Raw genomic sequence first — 16,660 nt, 5'->3', positions numbered from 1 at the left:
GACAACACGGGCAGAGAAAAGCTTTCGAGCATTCCTCAAGAGGGGCTCTGTAGCCAGCTGCCTGCTCTGAAAGTAAGAGTCAAATCTGTAGTAGTGACCGGGGATGGGGTAGGCAAAACATGTTCAACCTAGTCTTCAGTGTATCTATAAGAACACACAGAGGAATGCTTTGGCTTTATGAAAACAACAGAACTTTTCATTGCAAATGACTGAACCCAGAGTATGCCATGAGAGCACTATACAGTTTACAGTTAACTTAGCAATATACCCATGTTCAAACTATTGGTAAAAATAAAATGATAGTCATTTATAGACACTTACTCTGTTGTCATCCCTGAACTGGGCTCTTCATTGCATTAGCTCCTATAGCAAAGCCTGTGAAAGGACTATCGTTATAGTTTTTCAGGTAGGGAAACTAAGGCAGATCAAGGTTGAGTAAATTGCCCAAGATCACCAAACTAGTAAGTGGCAAAAGCATCCTGAGAACTGGGTTGTCTGGAGTGGAGCCTGCAGGCTTCTCACAGGTGGGCCTTTAGGTCGGATGAGCAAATTAGTGGCTCTGGGGTGTCACTGTCTGGTTTTGAATCTGTGTCCCACTTGGAGAGGGACTCTGAGCAAGTTGCTTAACTTCTCTTTGCCTTAATTTTTTTCTCTGTAAAATGACAGTAATAACAGACTTGCATCATAAAGTTGGAGGGTAAATGAGATAATGTGTGTGAAACACTTAGAAGAATGTCTGCTAGTAAATGAAAATAAATGTTGGCTGCCATTACTAATTACTAAGGGCAGTTTGCATATGAGTGCTTATTATATACATCACTATTCTAATATATTTATATGTATACTAGAGGCCCAGCATGCAAAATCACTCAAGACCCAGACCCACCGCACCAGCAGGACCCCAGACCCACCCTGCCCAAGTCTCGGGCCCCGCCAGCCCCACCAGCCCCGCCAGCCCCAGCCCACGAGAGGTGCTCCATGCACCTCCTGGAGACTGGTTGTTTGGTTGTTCCCCTGTTACAGTATCATGACCACAGGCCTTTATGACATAGATATGTTTGAAAAATGGCCAACTGTTCTTTATGCTGATCCTATTTTTAAGAAGTGATGGTAAATATGTGTTTTGTTTTTGTTTTTTAATTTTAAAGTCCCAACTTGGTAAAATAAAATGATGACATTTCTATATGTTTTTCTTCGTTACTCTGATTTTTTTTTTTTTAATATCAATGGTGTGAGAAAATTATACATTTTTCTTAGGATTTTTGGAACACAAACTTAAAGACATTTAGTATGGCCTTTAAGGCAGGACAGGTTGTGGCCTGAGGCCAGGATTCCTGATTCTAGCGGCCACAGCAGCACCAGGAGAGTTGGGGGCGTGGAGCCTGAGGCCTCTCCTGGGCACCCTCCTTAGATGTTCCCTTGGTGCTCAGTGAGGGGTGAGGCAGGGGCTCTCATAGGTGCCTGTGTGGCACCAGGGAAGTCTTTTCACAGAAGTCTCCATTGCCACCCCACCCACAATTATCAGACCCTTAAAAATGACAACAAATGAACTCTGCTTAGAAAATTCACTCAGACATCCACACAGGGCTGGCCAACCCAGGGTCCTTCATAGGTTTAGATTAGGGGTGTCGAACTCAATCAGAGAAGGGGCCAAAATCTAAAATCCAGCCTAAATCGCGGGCCGAATGGTTTACTGAACAGTCATAAACTGACAATGTCATAAACTGACAGCGGAGTGCAGTGATGACAGCGCGGTGCGGGCCACATTGCAAGGCCTGGCGGGCTGGATTTGGCCCGCGGGCCTTGTGTTTGACATATGTGGTTTAGATAGTGAATATTTGCAACAACTGTCTCTATTCCAACATGCTATAGCGAAACAGAAACAAGGGAAATAAAGTGTCAAATGCTAAGTTTTGCAAAACACTGGACAAGCAATCATTGAACCATTGTTACACTCTATGAAGCATTTCTAGCAATCTTATCATATTTTATTAAATAGCAAGGTTTAATTTTTCACAGTAATACTAGAGATTTTTCTTTCATATTTTAACTGGTTATTTAAATATTGTGGTAAAATAACATGAAAAGCGTTTAAAATATAGTGACAGTTAAATTAATTTAACACATTTACCATGTACCATAAGTCAAAATTATGTTGAAGCCCCAAGAATGAGATGCAGCAATAGCACAATAGTCGGGATTACTAGTCTTGGGGTCAGATAGACAGAAAGACCAACTTTTGAATCTCAGTTTTGCTACTTGTAAACTCTGTGACCTTTGGAAAATTACTTACCCTTTCTGTGTTTCAGTTTCTTCATCCTTAGTTATGGCTATTAGTAGTGCCATATAGAATGGATTGAGATCATGTATATGTAGCTCTTATGTGGCTTTCCTTTAAGGGAATTTTTGGTTTTTCTCAGTACTTTCTTCCATCTCAAAAACAAAAATTCAGGCTAGTGCCTTAGCGTGCAATGTATATACACTGAGTGGCCAGATTAATATGATCTCTGAACGCATAATAATCTGTCCACTTAGTTTGTGTGTGCATATATATATATATATATATATATATATATATATATATATATATTAGAGGTCCAGTGCATGAATTCCTGCATGAGTGGGGTCCAGCCAGCTTGGCCAGGGTGAGGGGACATGGGCAGTTGGCTGGCCTGTCTGCTGGTCGAAATCCTGGTCGAGGGGACAATTTGCATATTAGCCTTTTATTATATAGGATATACACTGAGTAGCCAGATTATGTGTTCAGAGATCATAATAATCTGGCCACTTAGTGTATTTCTGAAGATCTTGTAGAAAGAAGGAATAGAGGGTTTATATGGCATTACACTCTATAAAATACCTTAATGCATCCCCATTACACACTTCCATTCTCTACCAAAGTTACCCTGTGGCCTCTCTGCCTATCAGGGACCCGTTCTCTGAGCGTTGCTCAGCCTGGGTCAAGTCTCCTCTTTATTTCTGGGACAAGCACACCCCTATCATTCCTCATGGAGATGAGCTCTGACTCTGATATGGGACCAATCCCACACAGGCCCTATAGAACCTGCCAACATTCACTCCATATGATTTTCTTCATCTTAGGAAACTTGTAAAGGACTTATTGTGGTGTCTGGAACACAGTAAGTTCTCTGTAAGATGTTGTATTATTATGAGAAGTGCGGAGTACAGTGCTTATAGGCAAATATTAAGTTTAATATTTGGTCTGATTTCTTGCAGTTCTCAGATGAGCGTGTGTCCTACTACCTCTTTGTGGATAGTCTAAAACCGATTGAACTACTCATTTGCTTTTCTGCGTTGGTACGCTGGGGAGAATCTGGAGGTAAGAGAGCTCCGAGGAAATTACAGACTTAAAGCCCAGCTCACCTGCATTCAGCCCAGAGGAAATACAATAATAAGATTTTAAGGCTTTGTATGAAGGAACTTATTTTTCTTCAAACCCTCTTCAGATGATTATAGGAGATTGTGTATCTCTTGTAATTGTCGTGCTCCGAAGACATCAAGGGTTGTGCTCACTTTGACCACCCTCCCTCTTCCTGCAGTCATTTGTTCACCTTCTTGGCACACCTGGTTACCCTGTACTTCAATTCTTCCAAAATCTATATTGAATAACATGTACCGTTTCTTCTTTAATTTGACAATTCTAAACATCTTTTTTTCTCATTCACCTACTTTCATGATTATACTTTAAAACTCATTGTACCAATACCTGCATCATATCCAATGTTTCAATTTCAAGCTTTCTTACAACCCCCCTTTCTTCCATCCCCTAACACCCTCGATTATCCAGTTCACTCTCTTGGGAACTCTCACTCCTACAGTTGTTTGACTTCACTGGGACTACCATCCATTGACCCTACCACTATTTCTCTTTCCATACTCTCCTCATGTCTTTATTTCTCTCATTACCAGTATATTTTCCATACTCCTCCATTATAATTGTATTCTCACATGTACCTCAACCCTCTTACCTGAGGTTCCTAGAGAAATCACAATATTGGGTGAACTCAATAATGGAACTCTGCACCAATCCTGTGGTTACATCAGAGCAGCTGAATGTGACTGAAGGAAAAAAATATATATCAGCTAGCTCTTTAACTTGAGGACCACAGATCTCAAAAAGGCCTTAGGACACTGACGACATTTCTCAAGTTTGTTTATTCTCTCACTCTCAGTTTTCTGGATGTCTATCTTAGACCTTCAAATCTCTCCCTTCAGATGTTCACTACCCATTCTCATCCTTACTCATTTTCAACTGATTATGTTTTCACTGAAGAGATAGAAAAAATTCAGAAATGACCTGCTTCATCCTCCCATAATGGACTCTCCCCAGCTTTAGTCAGCTTCCCCTCCTCTTCTAATGGATGGACTGTTCCTGCTTCTAAGACCAGCCCTTTGCACACACACGCACATTTGCACAAAATATTCTTAATTATTTGGCTTGTTTTCTTAAAACATATATATCTAACTCAAATTAACAGTACCTGGCACTGTAGAGGTTTCAATACGTATTTTTTAGTGTTACATATTAAAAGTCCTACCAACATTGAGGGCAGAGACTGTGCCTTTGCACCGAGATATAGACAATGTTTTCAATGGTTTCAAGAATGTAGCAGGTGGGCAATAAATACTTGTTTAATAAACTTTTCAAATTTTAGTGGTGTAAGCTTAGTATTCCTACCTAAACAAGAGCTCCTAAGCCATACCATGCCCTCAAACATTTAAATTCTCTGTGTATAGAGGTGTTTTGGGTCATGTTGGGACCCTTATATACTCAGCTTGAGTATTATCTGGAAATAAGGTAAACATACACATCCCAGAGGTGATTATAGTTAACTAAAGTGTATGGTATATTTTAAAGTAAGTAAGACAGTAAATCTTAAAAGCCCCCATCACAAGAAAAAAAATGATGTGTGGTGATGGATGGTAATTGAACTTACTGTAATAATCATTTCATGATGTAGCATATATCAAATCATTATGCTATTCACCTTAAAATAGTGCAATGTTATATATCAATTTTATCTCAATTGTTTTTTAAAAATTTTAAATGTATTTTGCCCTCAGCTACAGATGAATAATCAATATTCTTTATTTGAAGAGAACGCATATAATATTAATGTTAAATATATGTTAATTATTTGCTATTTCTATATCCAGTCAAAGCTAAGAATCAAAAGTAAAGTGTTTGATGAATAATGGACTATTTTGATCTTGCTTTGCCACTCTCTTAGGAAAATCTTGATGTCTTTTTTTTAAGTACATCTAGAGATATATTTTAATTCCTGTCACAGATAATAAAAGTGATTGTTTACTCCAATAAATGTCCTTGCCTGTTCTGTTCCTCACGTTCCCATCCCTGGTTTCTTCACCTGAGGAGATGCTTATGAGGAAGGAAATGGGACAGGAAGCAAGATCTGGATTCCACTTGAATATTATTTCCAATAAATATTTACCCAGAATAATTTCTAATGTTTATGAAAATATTAGAACATCTCTATTTCCTGATGTTATTATGATTAATATTGTGAAGTGAAAGCCAGCTACATTCTATCAATAAAATTTTAACATTTTTCACTTTTTTCTAGCTCTTACAAAAGACAGCCCACAGATAGAGCCTGGACTACTTATAGTTGAAACATTTTTTTGGAAATCTGTGAAGCCACGTGACATCATTCTGAAGATTCATACTTATAATACCAAGGCATCTATGGTTCGCCTGCCTGTTGGGTATGGAATGACTTTATTTTTCCCAGAGTAAAAATTTTTAAAGTCTTATAAGCTGTTAATTATTAAGAAATTAAACAATAAAGAACCTCAGATATTGTTCCCTAATGTGATTTGATAAGAACAAGTCTGTCATTATGGTTATTGAGGACAAATAAATTGAAAAACTGCTGCACACAAAACCTCTTCTAGAAGATTCATAATTGTCAGACTAGTAATTTCTTTAGTAAAACATTTGGTTTAAATTCCTAAAATTCATTTATTGGAAAATCCTCTTAGTTTTCTTATAAATCTCATTATATTTCTTAGCAAGAACCATGATTTTATTAAAAAGATTGAGAGAGCATTTCCCTGCCAAACCATAGTTTTATCTGCAGTTTGTTTTTTATTTCATTTGTAGTTTTATTTTTCATTAATATAAAGTTGGCTAATCGCATCATGTTTTCCATTTTAAAGAAAACAGGTATAATCAAAGAATTTTTTTGATTTTGGTAAATAAAATTCAAAATATTCCCTCATATTTTAGATGAATTAAATATTTTTCCTGGATTTCCCAAGATCAATCATGCTAATTCTATGTGATCAATGACAAGCTATGTTTGGAACAAAAGGAAAAAAAGAAGCAGAAGCAACAAAATAAATTGCCAAAGTAATCTATGGAAAGCATACAATATTTTTTAAAAAAATAATGAATTTTAGAACTTCAATAATTCTTACCTATGCCTTAAAAACTCTGGTATGGAGAGATTCTCTTAGAAACCTTACTCATTCTGAGGGCTCATTCATTGAGACAACTAAGGTCAGGGACTTAATAAACAATCTCGTTATATTTACATTTTCCTCCAATGGGCTTCAACTATCAGCATGTGTGTTGTTAACATGTTCTAGTTGCTCAAAAACTGAGAGAAATGAATCACCTACTCTCGGTGACGCTGCATCCTTGTAGGAGAGACATAAACCACATTCATGAAAGTATGCATTTGTGAGAAAGTGACTATGAAATCTACAGAGACCTACACCACCATGAATGACTGTTGTTCAGGGAACGACATGGAGAGGAGTCTTTCACCATGTGACTGCTGTGTGTGACAGGTGTCGCCACAGTGTGTACATCTGTCACTTAGTGTAACTATTTTTGTCTGACAGTGAAATATAGATTCTGTGATATCTGATGGCTCTTTGCAGTGAAAATCCAAAGGGCTTTATTCCATCTGTATTAAAGAATTCATTGCTTACTAATGTTTAACTTTGAATGCAAACTGTCATCAAGAAACACGCAAGGATTCCAACAAAGGAAGCCCTTGGTCCTCAGCATTCTCCATTCTCTCTAGGAGGCATTTGCTGCTCCTCACCTCATACTCGCCCATCGGGCACTCCTTACACGTCTGCAGCATGGTGAACTTTGTCATCGGGGATGAGGATGTGGTGCTGCCCAACTTTGAGCTGGTAAATAATTTTAGCAACTGTGACGTGTGTGTATGTGTGTGTATGCACATGTGTGCCTTATTTTCAAAGCATTTGCACTAAACCATGTCCTAATTTTATGTTTGGCTTACCCATTTTTTAACACTTTAAAATTATTATAAGTATATTCTGCAAGAAATTCCAGAATATGTCATGTACAATAAACACTCTAAACCACATGTGTCAAACACAAGGCTCGCAGGCCAAATCCAGCCCGCCAGGCCTTGCAATGTGGCCCGCACCTCGCTGTCATCACTGCACTCCACTGTCAGTTTATGACATTGTCAGTTTATGACTGTTCAGTAAACCATTCGGCCCGCGATTTAGGCTGGATTTTAGATTTTGGCCCCTTCTCTGATTGAGTTCAACACCCCTACTCTAAACTCTGCAGGGATGCAAATAAAATAATTTTAGCTTTTCTCTAAAAACTACCTTCACCTCTGCTCTGTTGAATCCTTTTTCACATCTGTGAACATTTCACATATATTCATTCCACAGTATTAGTGGTCTTTCGGGAGGTAGAAGGATCAGTACTGATCCTTATGTTTTTTAATATACTTTAAATTTGGTATTATGCCTCTCCCTTGGCCTGAGGAACCTGCAGTGTGTGTCTCTGGCATTCAGGAGGAGAGGATCATGGAAGGTTCTGTCTCTCTCCTTCATCTCCCCTTCCTCCTCCTCATGGCCTCTCCTTGGTTTCTGAAAGAAGAGAGGAGGTAAATGGGTTCAGCACCTCCCCCGAGGGCCTGTCTTTGTTTTAGACATCCTCTAAGCAGCATCCTCTTTAGGTATGTAGGCACATACATTTGGGGGACAGATTTGCATAGGGCCTTCCCACTACACAAGTCAGCTTTATCCCTCCCCCCAATCCATCTCATACCTAGCACAGTTTCATAGCAACAAGGTGGGATTTTCTCAGCCAGAGAGTAAGCTCTTGGTCAGGGTAGCAACAAGATGGCTTAAGATCAACCACTGAGCCCAGGCAAGCTGAGGTTATGCATGCTTGCCTCTCTGGCCAGTGGTTGTGCAGGCTGCCCCATGGCTGCCTCCAATATTTGCTGCACCGTCTCTCACGGGCCTCTCCCTCCTGCTCAATGGACACAAGGGGAGAACAGCAAGCCCACGAGATTAATAGATGTCCCTCATTACCTTCGTCATGTTTACCCTGCTTATTTTAAATTCTTGTTTTGTCATTTCTCTCTCTAAAGAAAAATAACTCTTTTAGATAGCATGGCTTTTCTGCTTTGCTTCTTTTGTTAGATGGCTTAACTTCCTAGGTGCTTAGTTATTTTGGTCTGTAAACCTATATTTCCCTGGGGTTATCAACTCCTCCATCTTATAAAAATTATTGGGGTTCAAGGCCAGGCTTCAGTGTTCTTTGGTTCTAATGGCAAAGCAAAAGGGGACAGGCCTTTATTGTTTCTTCCTAGTTGACAGCAGGAAGGAGCCAGCATCCCATGCTAGTTTGCCCTCTTGTCTTCTTTATTTTAAATACAGTATATTTTTTTTTTACTGATTTTAGAGGGTGAAAGAGAAAGGAAGAGAGAGGTAGAAACATTGATGAGAGAGAATCATTGATCAGCTGCTTCCTGCATGACATCCTGGTTCATGGGCCAATGCTCAACCACTGAGCCACACTGTCTGCGCAACTGTCTTGTCTTCTTGATCTTTATTGCTCTCTCCTGGATCCTTCCCTGCCCGTCTGTCCTCAGACCCCATGCTACTTTTGTCAGACTAATCCCTAGGCATTCTTCAGAACTATGTCTGGATAATAATACTGTGGAGAAGCTTTCCCTAACTCCAATATCAGGTACGCAGTCTTCCCATGTGTTCCCACTGCAGCAGGGACCATTGTTTGACATCTCTGAGACAACACCACCCAGCGAACAGCCTTGGTGAAATAACTTCTCTATAAGTAACTATTGAATCGGCCATGTCATAGAGATTTAATATAGTCACAGAAATCAAATTGTTGTAAATCTAACTACACTTGACTATACATGAAAGTGAGGCTGGCTGCGATGCTTTGTCTTCACAGGAGAGCTTCCGGTTTACAGAGCAGGCTCTCACAATTTTGAAGGCTGTTGGAAATGTGATTGCTAATTTCAAGGACAAGGCCAAACTTTCTGCAGCGCTGAAAGACCTACAGACAGCCCACTACCCGGTGCCCCTCCACAACAAAGAGCAGACTGCACAGCACTTCAGGGTAAGCACGCTCACCACATGCTCTTAGGATGAGACTTTCTCAGGGAAAGTGACTCCCAAATAAGAGCCTGAGAAATGCTGTGGATGAAGGCAATTTTGGGGGAAACTGATTTTGGGAAGCAGAAATGATGGAGTAGGCAGAATGTGATGATAAAGAAGGTGGTATTCTGAGGGAAGTGGGTTGGAGAAGAAGGTGCTACTACACGGTAACAGAAGATCTGACTTTGGGTGGTGGCACATGGTGCAATATACAGATGTTGTAACAGAAACTCACACCTGAACCCTAAATGTTCATATTGATGAATGTCACCCCAATCAATTTAATGAATCAGGAAAAAAAAAAGAATGTGACATTGGCTGCTGTGGCTAAATTGTCCAGGGGATGTTGATAAGTTAGGACATTCTTCAGAAGAGTCCCACTAAAGGATGGGAGATGGTGTCACACCCACCAACCTTTTTCCCACTCTGGACCCTGGGGATGGTTACTCCCAGGGCCAGTAACTTCCCCACAGTTAAAGCTTCCCAGCAGAGGAGGAGGGGGTTGGGGATGGGTGAGCTGAGTAGCATTCTGGCTTCACAGAAAGCATTGAGGGAGTGAAACATGAAGACTCCATGGTACCTGCTAGGTTTTGATTTTTCAATCCAGACACGATAATTTCTGTTGTGGGGCACGGCTGGCCTACACCCTCGAGATGCCAGTTGTATCCTGTTTTGACAACTAAAAATGGCTTCAGACATTGTGAGATGTCCCCTGGCATTGCCAGATCTAGCAAATAAAAATACATGGCACCTGGTTAATATTTTGCTTGTTGTTGTTGTTGTTGTTTTGTTTCTTTTTAGTTTTGTTTTTTTTTTTTTTTTTAGAGAAATTAGGTTTACAGCAAAATTGAGAAGTTAGAGATTTCTCACATTCCCCTGCCTCCCCCCTTGCCCTCCCACACAGGTACAACCTCCCCCATTAGCAGCATCCCCACCACAGTGGGACATTTGCTCTATTGATCAACCTACATTCACACATGATTATCTCTCAAAGTCCTTAGCTTACATTAGGGGTCATGCTTGGTGTTGTGCAGCCCGTGGATTTAGACACATATATAATGACATGTATCCATCCTTATGATAGAAGACAGAGTATTTTCACTGACCTAAACCTCCTCTGTGTTTTACCTATTCATTCCTCCCTCACCCCAGCCCCTGGCAACCACTGCACTTTTCACTCTATCCATGGTTTTTCCTTTTCCACAACGTCATATACTGTAGCTGGAATCATACATTACGTAACCTTTTCAAATCGGCTTTCATTTAGTAATATACTTTTAAGATTCCTCCATGTCTTTTCATTGCTTAATAGCTCTTCTTTTTAGTGCCGGATAATATTCAATCATCTAGATGTGCTACAGTTTATCCATTCACCTGCTGAAAGACATCTTGGCTGCTTTCAAGTTTTGGCAATTATGAATAGAGTGGATATACACATCCATGTATTAGGGGTGTGTGTGTACATAAGTTTTTAACTATTTTGGGTAAATACTAGCCTGTAGGACTGTAGGCTCATATAGTAAAAGAATATTTAGTGGCTGTGCCATTTTTCACTCCCACCTAATGAAAGTAAGCTTGTGTGGTTCCATAGCCTCAGCAGCCATAGGGGTGTTTCTGTCCCAGATCCTGGCTTTTCCAGTGTGTAATGCTATCTGGTTGTTCTTCTCATTTTCATTTCCCTGATGACATACTGTGTGGATTGCTGGGGTTCTTTTCCCAGCCTTACAAAGGGTTCAGCATTCTGGAGAAAGGGGCTGTGTGTGTAGAGATTAAGGAGTCCAAGGACAAAAGATAGTTTTGAAAGGCATTGGGGGTCAAAGGAGCTTCAGCTGAAGGAGCTAGATGACTCTACCTGGACCAAGGACCTATGCTTTTATTAAACACAATTTGTCCCAAGGCAAGGTGGAAATGTACACTTAAAAGTGTAAGGTATCAAAGGGTATTGTCAGTTTGGGGAATAGCCTTCAGCTCTTCAGGTGTTTGGCCTACAGGAGGCAATAAAATGCCCTCAGCTGTCTGGCAGCTAACAATCCTATTCACGTTTGGGGAAATGCCTTTTAGCAGTTTCCAACAGGTAGATTACATATGTGGCTCACCCTTGTTGAGCCGCCCGAGTCCCCTCAACCTTTTGACGGAACTCTTGTAATTGTTACATGCTGGAATTGGTTCCCAGAAGTGGACCGTCTTTCTTACGCTTAATACCACCTGCATGTCTTCTTGGGTGAGTTGTATGTTCAGCTCATTGGCCCATTTTTAATCAGGTTGTTTGTTTTCTTATTGTTGAGTTGTAAGAGTTCTTTGTATAATCTGGATATAGTTCTTTATTATATGTGTCTTTTGCAAATATTTTCTCCCATTCTATGGCTTGTCTTCTTATTCTCTAAATATCTTCTTTCACAAAGCAGGAGTTTTTCATTTTATGCAGTCTAGCTTTATCAATTCTTTTTTTCATGAATCATGTCTTTAGTGTTAATCTAAAAGGTCATTGCCATATCCAAACTCACTATTTTCTCCTAGGTTATCTTTTAGGGGTTGTATAGCTTTGCATTTTATATTTCTGTCTGTAATAAATTTTGAGTTAATTTTTGAGAAGTGTGTCAGGCCTATGTATTAAGTTATTTCAGCAAGTTAAATTTTAATATTAACAAACAACATGTGCAATAAATAGGACATACACTAAAATTATTTTTACAAAAATCTATTTTATGTATTATTGCAATTTAACTGGGGATTTGGTTTTGTTGGGGAAAGGTAATTAAAAACAAAATCTCCAAACTCATAAAAGCTCTCTATGAAAATAGAAGAGAAAGAAGGTAATTTTGTTGTTGAATGAATATTAAACCAGGATAACATGCACCTCACACCAATCTGTTAAACAGATTACAAAGACAGAGAGAAATCTCACCCTCTTGCATGGCCAAGCACATATAGCTCATCACAGACATGTTCTAAAGATAAATGGTTACGAGTAAAGGATTTGATAGCACCATTCGTCACACAGCCTGAATACTAAATTCACTTGGTATTGGGGATGCTTGGCTGGGTTTACTAATTGACTCTATCCAAAAGAAAAATAAGCTTTCCTTGTATTTATAACAAAAGTAGTTTTTTGAAACTTGGAGGTAGATGCCCAACAAAGTTAGGTCATGACCTTCCACAGATACTAGAAAGAGTGGTGTCATCTCCCAGGTGATTACTTTTCAAAGAGATGATTCCAAAAGCCTTTGAAAATATATTTCTGTATTTTAAAGCCGGCAAGGGCTTATTTAGCTTTTTTTTTTAATTTTTATTTTTTTTTATTATTTTTAAATTGCATACATTTTAGCCGAGACTGGTTTGGCTCAATGGATAGAGCGTCGGCTTGGGGACTTGAAGGGTCCCGGGTCCAATTCTGGTCAAGGGCATGTACCTTGGTTGCGGGCATATCCCAGTGGCGGGTGTGCAAGAGGCAGCTGATCAATGACATTCTCTCATCAATGTTTCTAACTCTCCCCTCCTCTCTGTACAAAATCAATAAAATATATATATTTTTAAATTGCATACATTTTGAAGAGAGAAAGAACTTGCAATGATAGGTTTTCTAAAGGAAATGCTCTAAGAAAAGGGAAGACAGGATCTTCTTCCCTTATTTTTCATAAGGAGAATTAAGTGTCTCATTTTTTAGTTGTATTCTCCTTTGCAGTGTCCTGTTATTGTTTTTATTTGGCAACCTTACCTGGGATACAAAACACTCCCCATTGAAAACCATTCACGTGGGGCATGAGTAATATACAAGAAATATCTGCCTTGATCCACCCCTTGAGCCAGTATGATTGTGCCTCCTTTAAGTGAACTCTGTCATCCACTCTTAAAGTGGTGGCTCCAGATGGCTCAAAGTGGTGGTGACAAACTCTAAACATAATTAAATCATTATCTGGCAAGGCAACAATAGAGCCCACTGCTGGCCCCAGGCCATGATTGGTCTTCAATACCTCTCTCCTTTTCTTTCCATGCCATTCTAGATCTCCCCTTTCTTCCAGCCAGTGTTTCATCTGATCTAGTTGGTTGCCCACAAGTCAATCAGGAGTGAGTATGCAAATTAACCCAACCAAGATGGCTGTGGCCACAGAAGGAGTAAGAGGGAGGCTTGGATTTCCTGACCATGGAGGAAGCCAAGCTTTCCGCACACTCTGGCTCTCCCAGGCCTCTGCTCAAGGCTATAGAGTTTCAATTATAGAAGATACTTAAACCCCAACAGAAATGGTGGCAGCCATTGAGCTGGAGAGAGCAGGAGGCTAGGGTTGCCCCCTTGATAGAGGAAGCCAAGTTTCTGCAGCCCTGGCCTGCTTTGACCTCCACTTAAGGCTACAAAGTTTCAATTATAGAAGATAAATTCCAATAGATATGGGTGTGCAAGGAGAGAGCAGGAGGCTCCGCTCCAGGCTACAAAGTTTCAATTGTAGAAGATAAATAAATCTCAGATACCAGGGCCTCTGCTTGGGTCGCCAGGGGGTGGGCGTGGCTGGCCTGCAAACCACCACAGGCCCCTCACTCAGGCCACTTCATGCCCCAAGGGAACACACACTCAGATCTGGGACACCCCTCAGGGAAAACCAGCTGGCCCCCACTCATGCACCAGGCCTCTATCCTATCTAATAAAAGAGTAATATGCAGATTGACCATCACTCCAATACACAAGATGACTGTCCCCATGTGGACACAAGATGGCCACCTCAAGATGGCCGGCAAGGGAGGGCAGTTGGGAGGCACCAGGCCTGCAAGGGAGGGCAGTTGGGGTGATCAAGCCTGAAGGGGAGAGCAGTTAGGGGTGACCAGGCTGGCAGAGGAGGAAAGTTGGGGGCAAACAGACTGGCAGGGGAGCAGTTAGACATCAATCAGGCTGGCATGAGAGTGGTTAGGGGGTGATCAGGCTGGCAGGCAGAATCTGTTAGGGGCAATCAGGAAGGCAGGTAGCCAAGTAGTTAGGAGCCAGCAGTCCTGGATTGTGAGAGGGGTGTCAGACTGCCAATTTAGACATGGGCAGTTAGACATACCTTGAGGGATCCCAGATTGGAGAGGGTGCAGGCTGGGCTGAGGGACACCCCCCACCCTCTTGCACAAATTTCATGCACCGGGCCTCTAGTAGATAATAAGAAAGTGATAAAAACAAACAAACAAACAAAAAAAAAAAACCTCTAACTAGTCTATTTTCATTCATATAGCACATGAAATAATAGTCTTATAATAGATAGCATCTTAGAATCTATGAAATACAGTATTTAACTTGCTTAAGCTCAAGGACCATAATATTATTTATCTTATGGTGAGTTTTTTCAACCAGTTTATTGTTATATTTTGATTGAGTGTACATTATAAAAATTGTTATAGTGATAACAATTTATTAGATTAGAAAATCATATGATTATTTTGATATTTCAGTGGGTGAGTGAGATTTTGAAGAGTCTTTTTGTAGATTGTGTATATATCTGAGAAATATGTTTATAAAATTTTTAGAGTATCTTAAGTTTTTTAAACCTCTCTGACCAGGTATTAGTATTTTCTTCATTTAAAAATACACTAACCTGTTTCTGTTTTAGTTTTTTCACACTTCCTTATGGCGCTTAATGAAAAAGGCTCAAGCAACAAAACATTCATACTTTAAATTTGCATTCCGTGCTATGGTTTTGGACTTGGATGCACTGGATTCCACCTTGGAAGAGACTTCTTTAGGTACTGATTAATTTTAGATTATTATTAGACAAAAAAAAAATTCCCAGGCTCACATGGAAAAATAATTTGAGAGAAGTGCACTCAAAGTGTTTGTGGAGTTTTAGAGTTCAAGGTGTGCTCTGGGATGCTCACAGGGTTTCAAAGTTCCTGTGTGTCCCCTACCACACATCCATCCAAAATCTCCTTGTTCATTTGTTCCTGACCTTAACATGCATGAAATTCCCTAATATACAGCGTATTTCCCCAAAAAAATGTCTATATACTTTAACAGCTGATAGCTCAGTTTTGAAAATGAAATGTATTTTAATGAACACTGCTTTTATTATTATTCAAAGTATGTGTTTACATTTTTGTCACACCCTATGCACAATATAATTTGAGAAATTCTGGAAAGTTTTTCTGATCCAAGTAATACTCCTTTCCTGCCTCTCCCAATACTTCACTGTATTTCCACCCTTTTAACATTTTCTTTTAATTTTGAGAGAAGCCTCTTGCTACTTTCACAGAAGATTCAATAGTAGTTCACTAAGGTGACAGTATTTAGTGTTACCTTCTCCAGAACAGTTATTTTCTAAACCAGGATCATGCACTGAGGGCAATGTTAAATAAAATAATAACTCTATGGTTGTGGCACTTTATATGTCAGAGGGATTTAGTAGTTAAAGACATTGAAAATTGGGGAAGAGATTAAATATAACTTTCAGTACAATGTTTGTTTCTTTACAGCAGAATTAGCTGATGCGAAATATTTCGTGCCATTAGTTGATAAAGAGGCAATAGCAGCAGCAATTAAAATTCAAGCCATGTGGAGAGGGACTTATGTGAGATTGCTTATGAAAGCTAGAACACCAGGTATAATTTTTCAATCACTTATAAAATGAACTTGTCTATATAGCAATAAATATTTGTATGTGTGTGTGTTGATGAAAAATATTTTAGAGTAATCTTACTTTACAAATAGTTTAAATATTTTTATTCTATAAATATTGAAATTCTTTGAGATCAAAAAATATTGTCAGTACACTCACTCTCTTTCTCCCAGAATTTAGCATAGTGCCTAGCACAGAGTAAGCACACAACAAATACTTGCTAAAAAAATGAATGAATGAATGAATGAATGGGAGAATGAATGAATGACTTGATGAATGGGTAAATGAAAGAATGAATGAGTTGAATGAAGAGATTTTTATGTATGTCCATTTGAATGAATTGAAGGAAGAGGCTTTTATGTGTGTCCATTAGAAAAATAATTATAAATTTGTCAAATTAATTATATATTATAGTAAAATATACTTTTTATTGTCCAATTGCTACAAAAGTTACATTCATAGGATAATTTTTTCTCTTGATGAAGACAAAATTTGAGCAATTTAAAGATGTTTTCATAGTATTTGCATGCCTTCATTCAGCACATACTTATTGAATAACTCTTGAGTATCCAGCACTGTTCTAGATTCTGGCCTTCTAGAAATCAGTACAATGAGCAAGCTTTCTGCTC

The 16,660-nt window shown here is 39.3% G+C and overlaps 1 protein-coding gene across 1 annotated transcript in view; it reads left to right on the top strand.

The window, feature by feature from the left end:
- Nucleotides 1-16,660, top strand: part of ADGB (androglobin) — a 119,858-nt gene that overhangs the window by 58,229 nt on the left and 44,969 nt on the right. The window contains exons 17-22 of the mRNA XM_084889310.1: nt 3,238-3,340; nt 5,607-5,748; nt 7,077-7,191; nt 9,248-9,415; nt 15,030-15,162; nt 15,889-16,014. Coding sequence (XP_084745436.1) covers nt 3,238-3,340; nt 5,607-5,748; nt 7,077-7,191; nt 9,248-9,415; nt 15,030-15,162; nt 15,889-16,014 — 787 coding nt within the window. The remainder of the gene's footprint in view (nt 1-3,237; nt 3,341-5,606; nt 5,749-7,076; nt 7,192-9,247; nt 9,416-15,029; nt 15,163-15,888; nt 16,015-16,660) is intronic.

Source organism: Pipistrellus hanaki (genome assembly GCF_964339955.1).
Source record: "Pipistrellus hanaki genome assembly, chromosome: 7".
NCBI lineage: Eukaryota > Metazoa > Chordata > Mammalia > Chiroptera > Vespertilionidae > Pipistrellus > Pipistrellus hanaki.
This window is presented reverse-complemented; position numbering and strand designations above follow the sequence as displayed.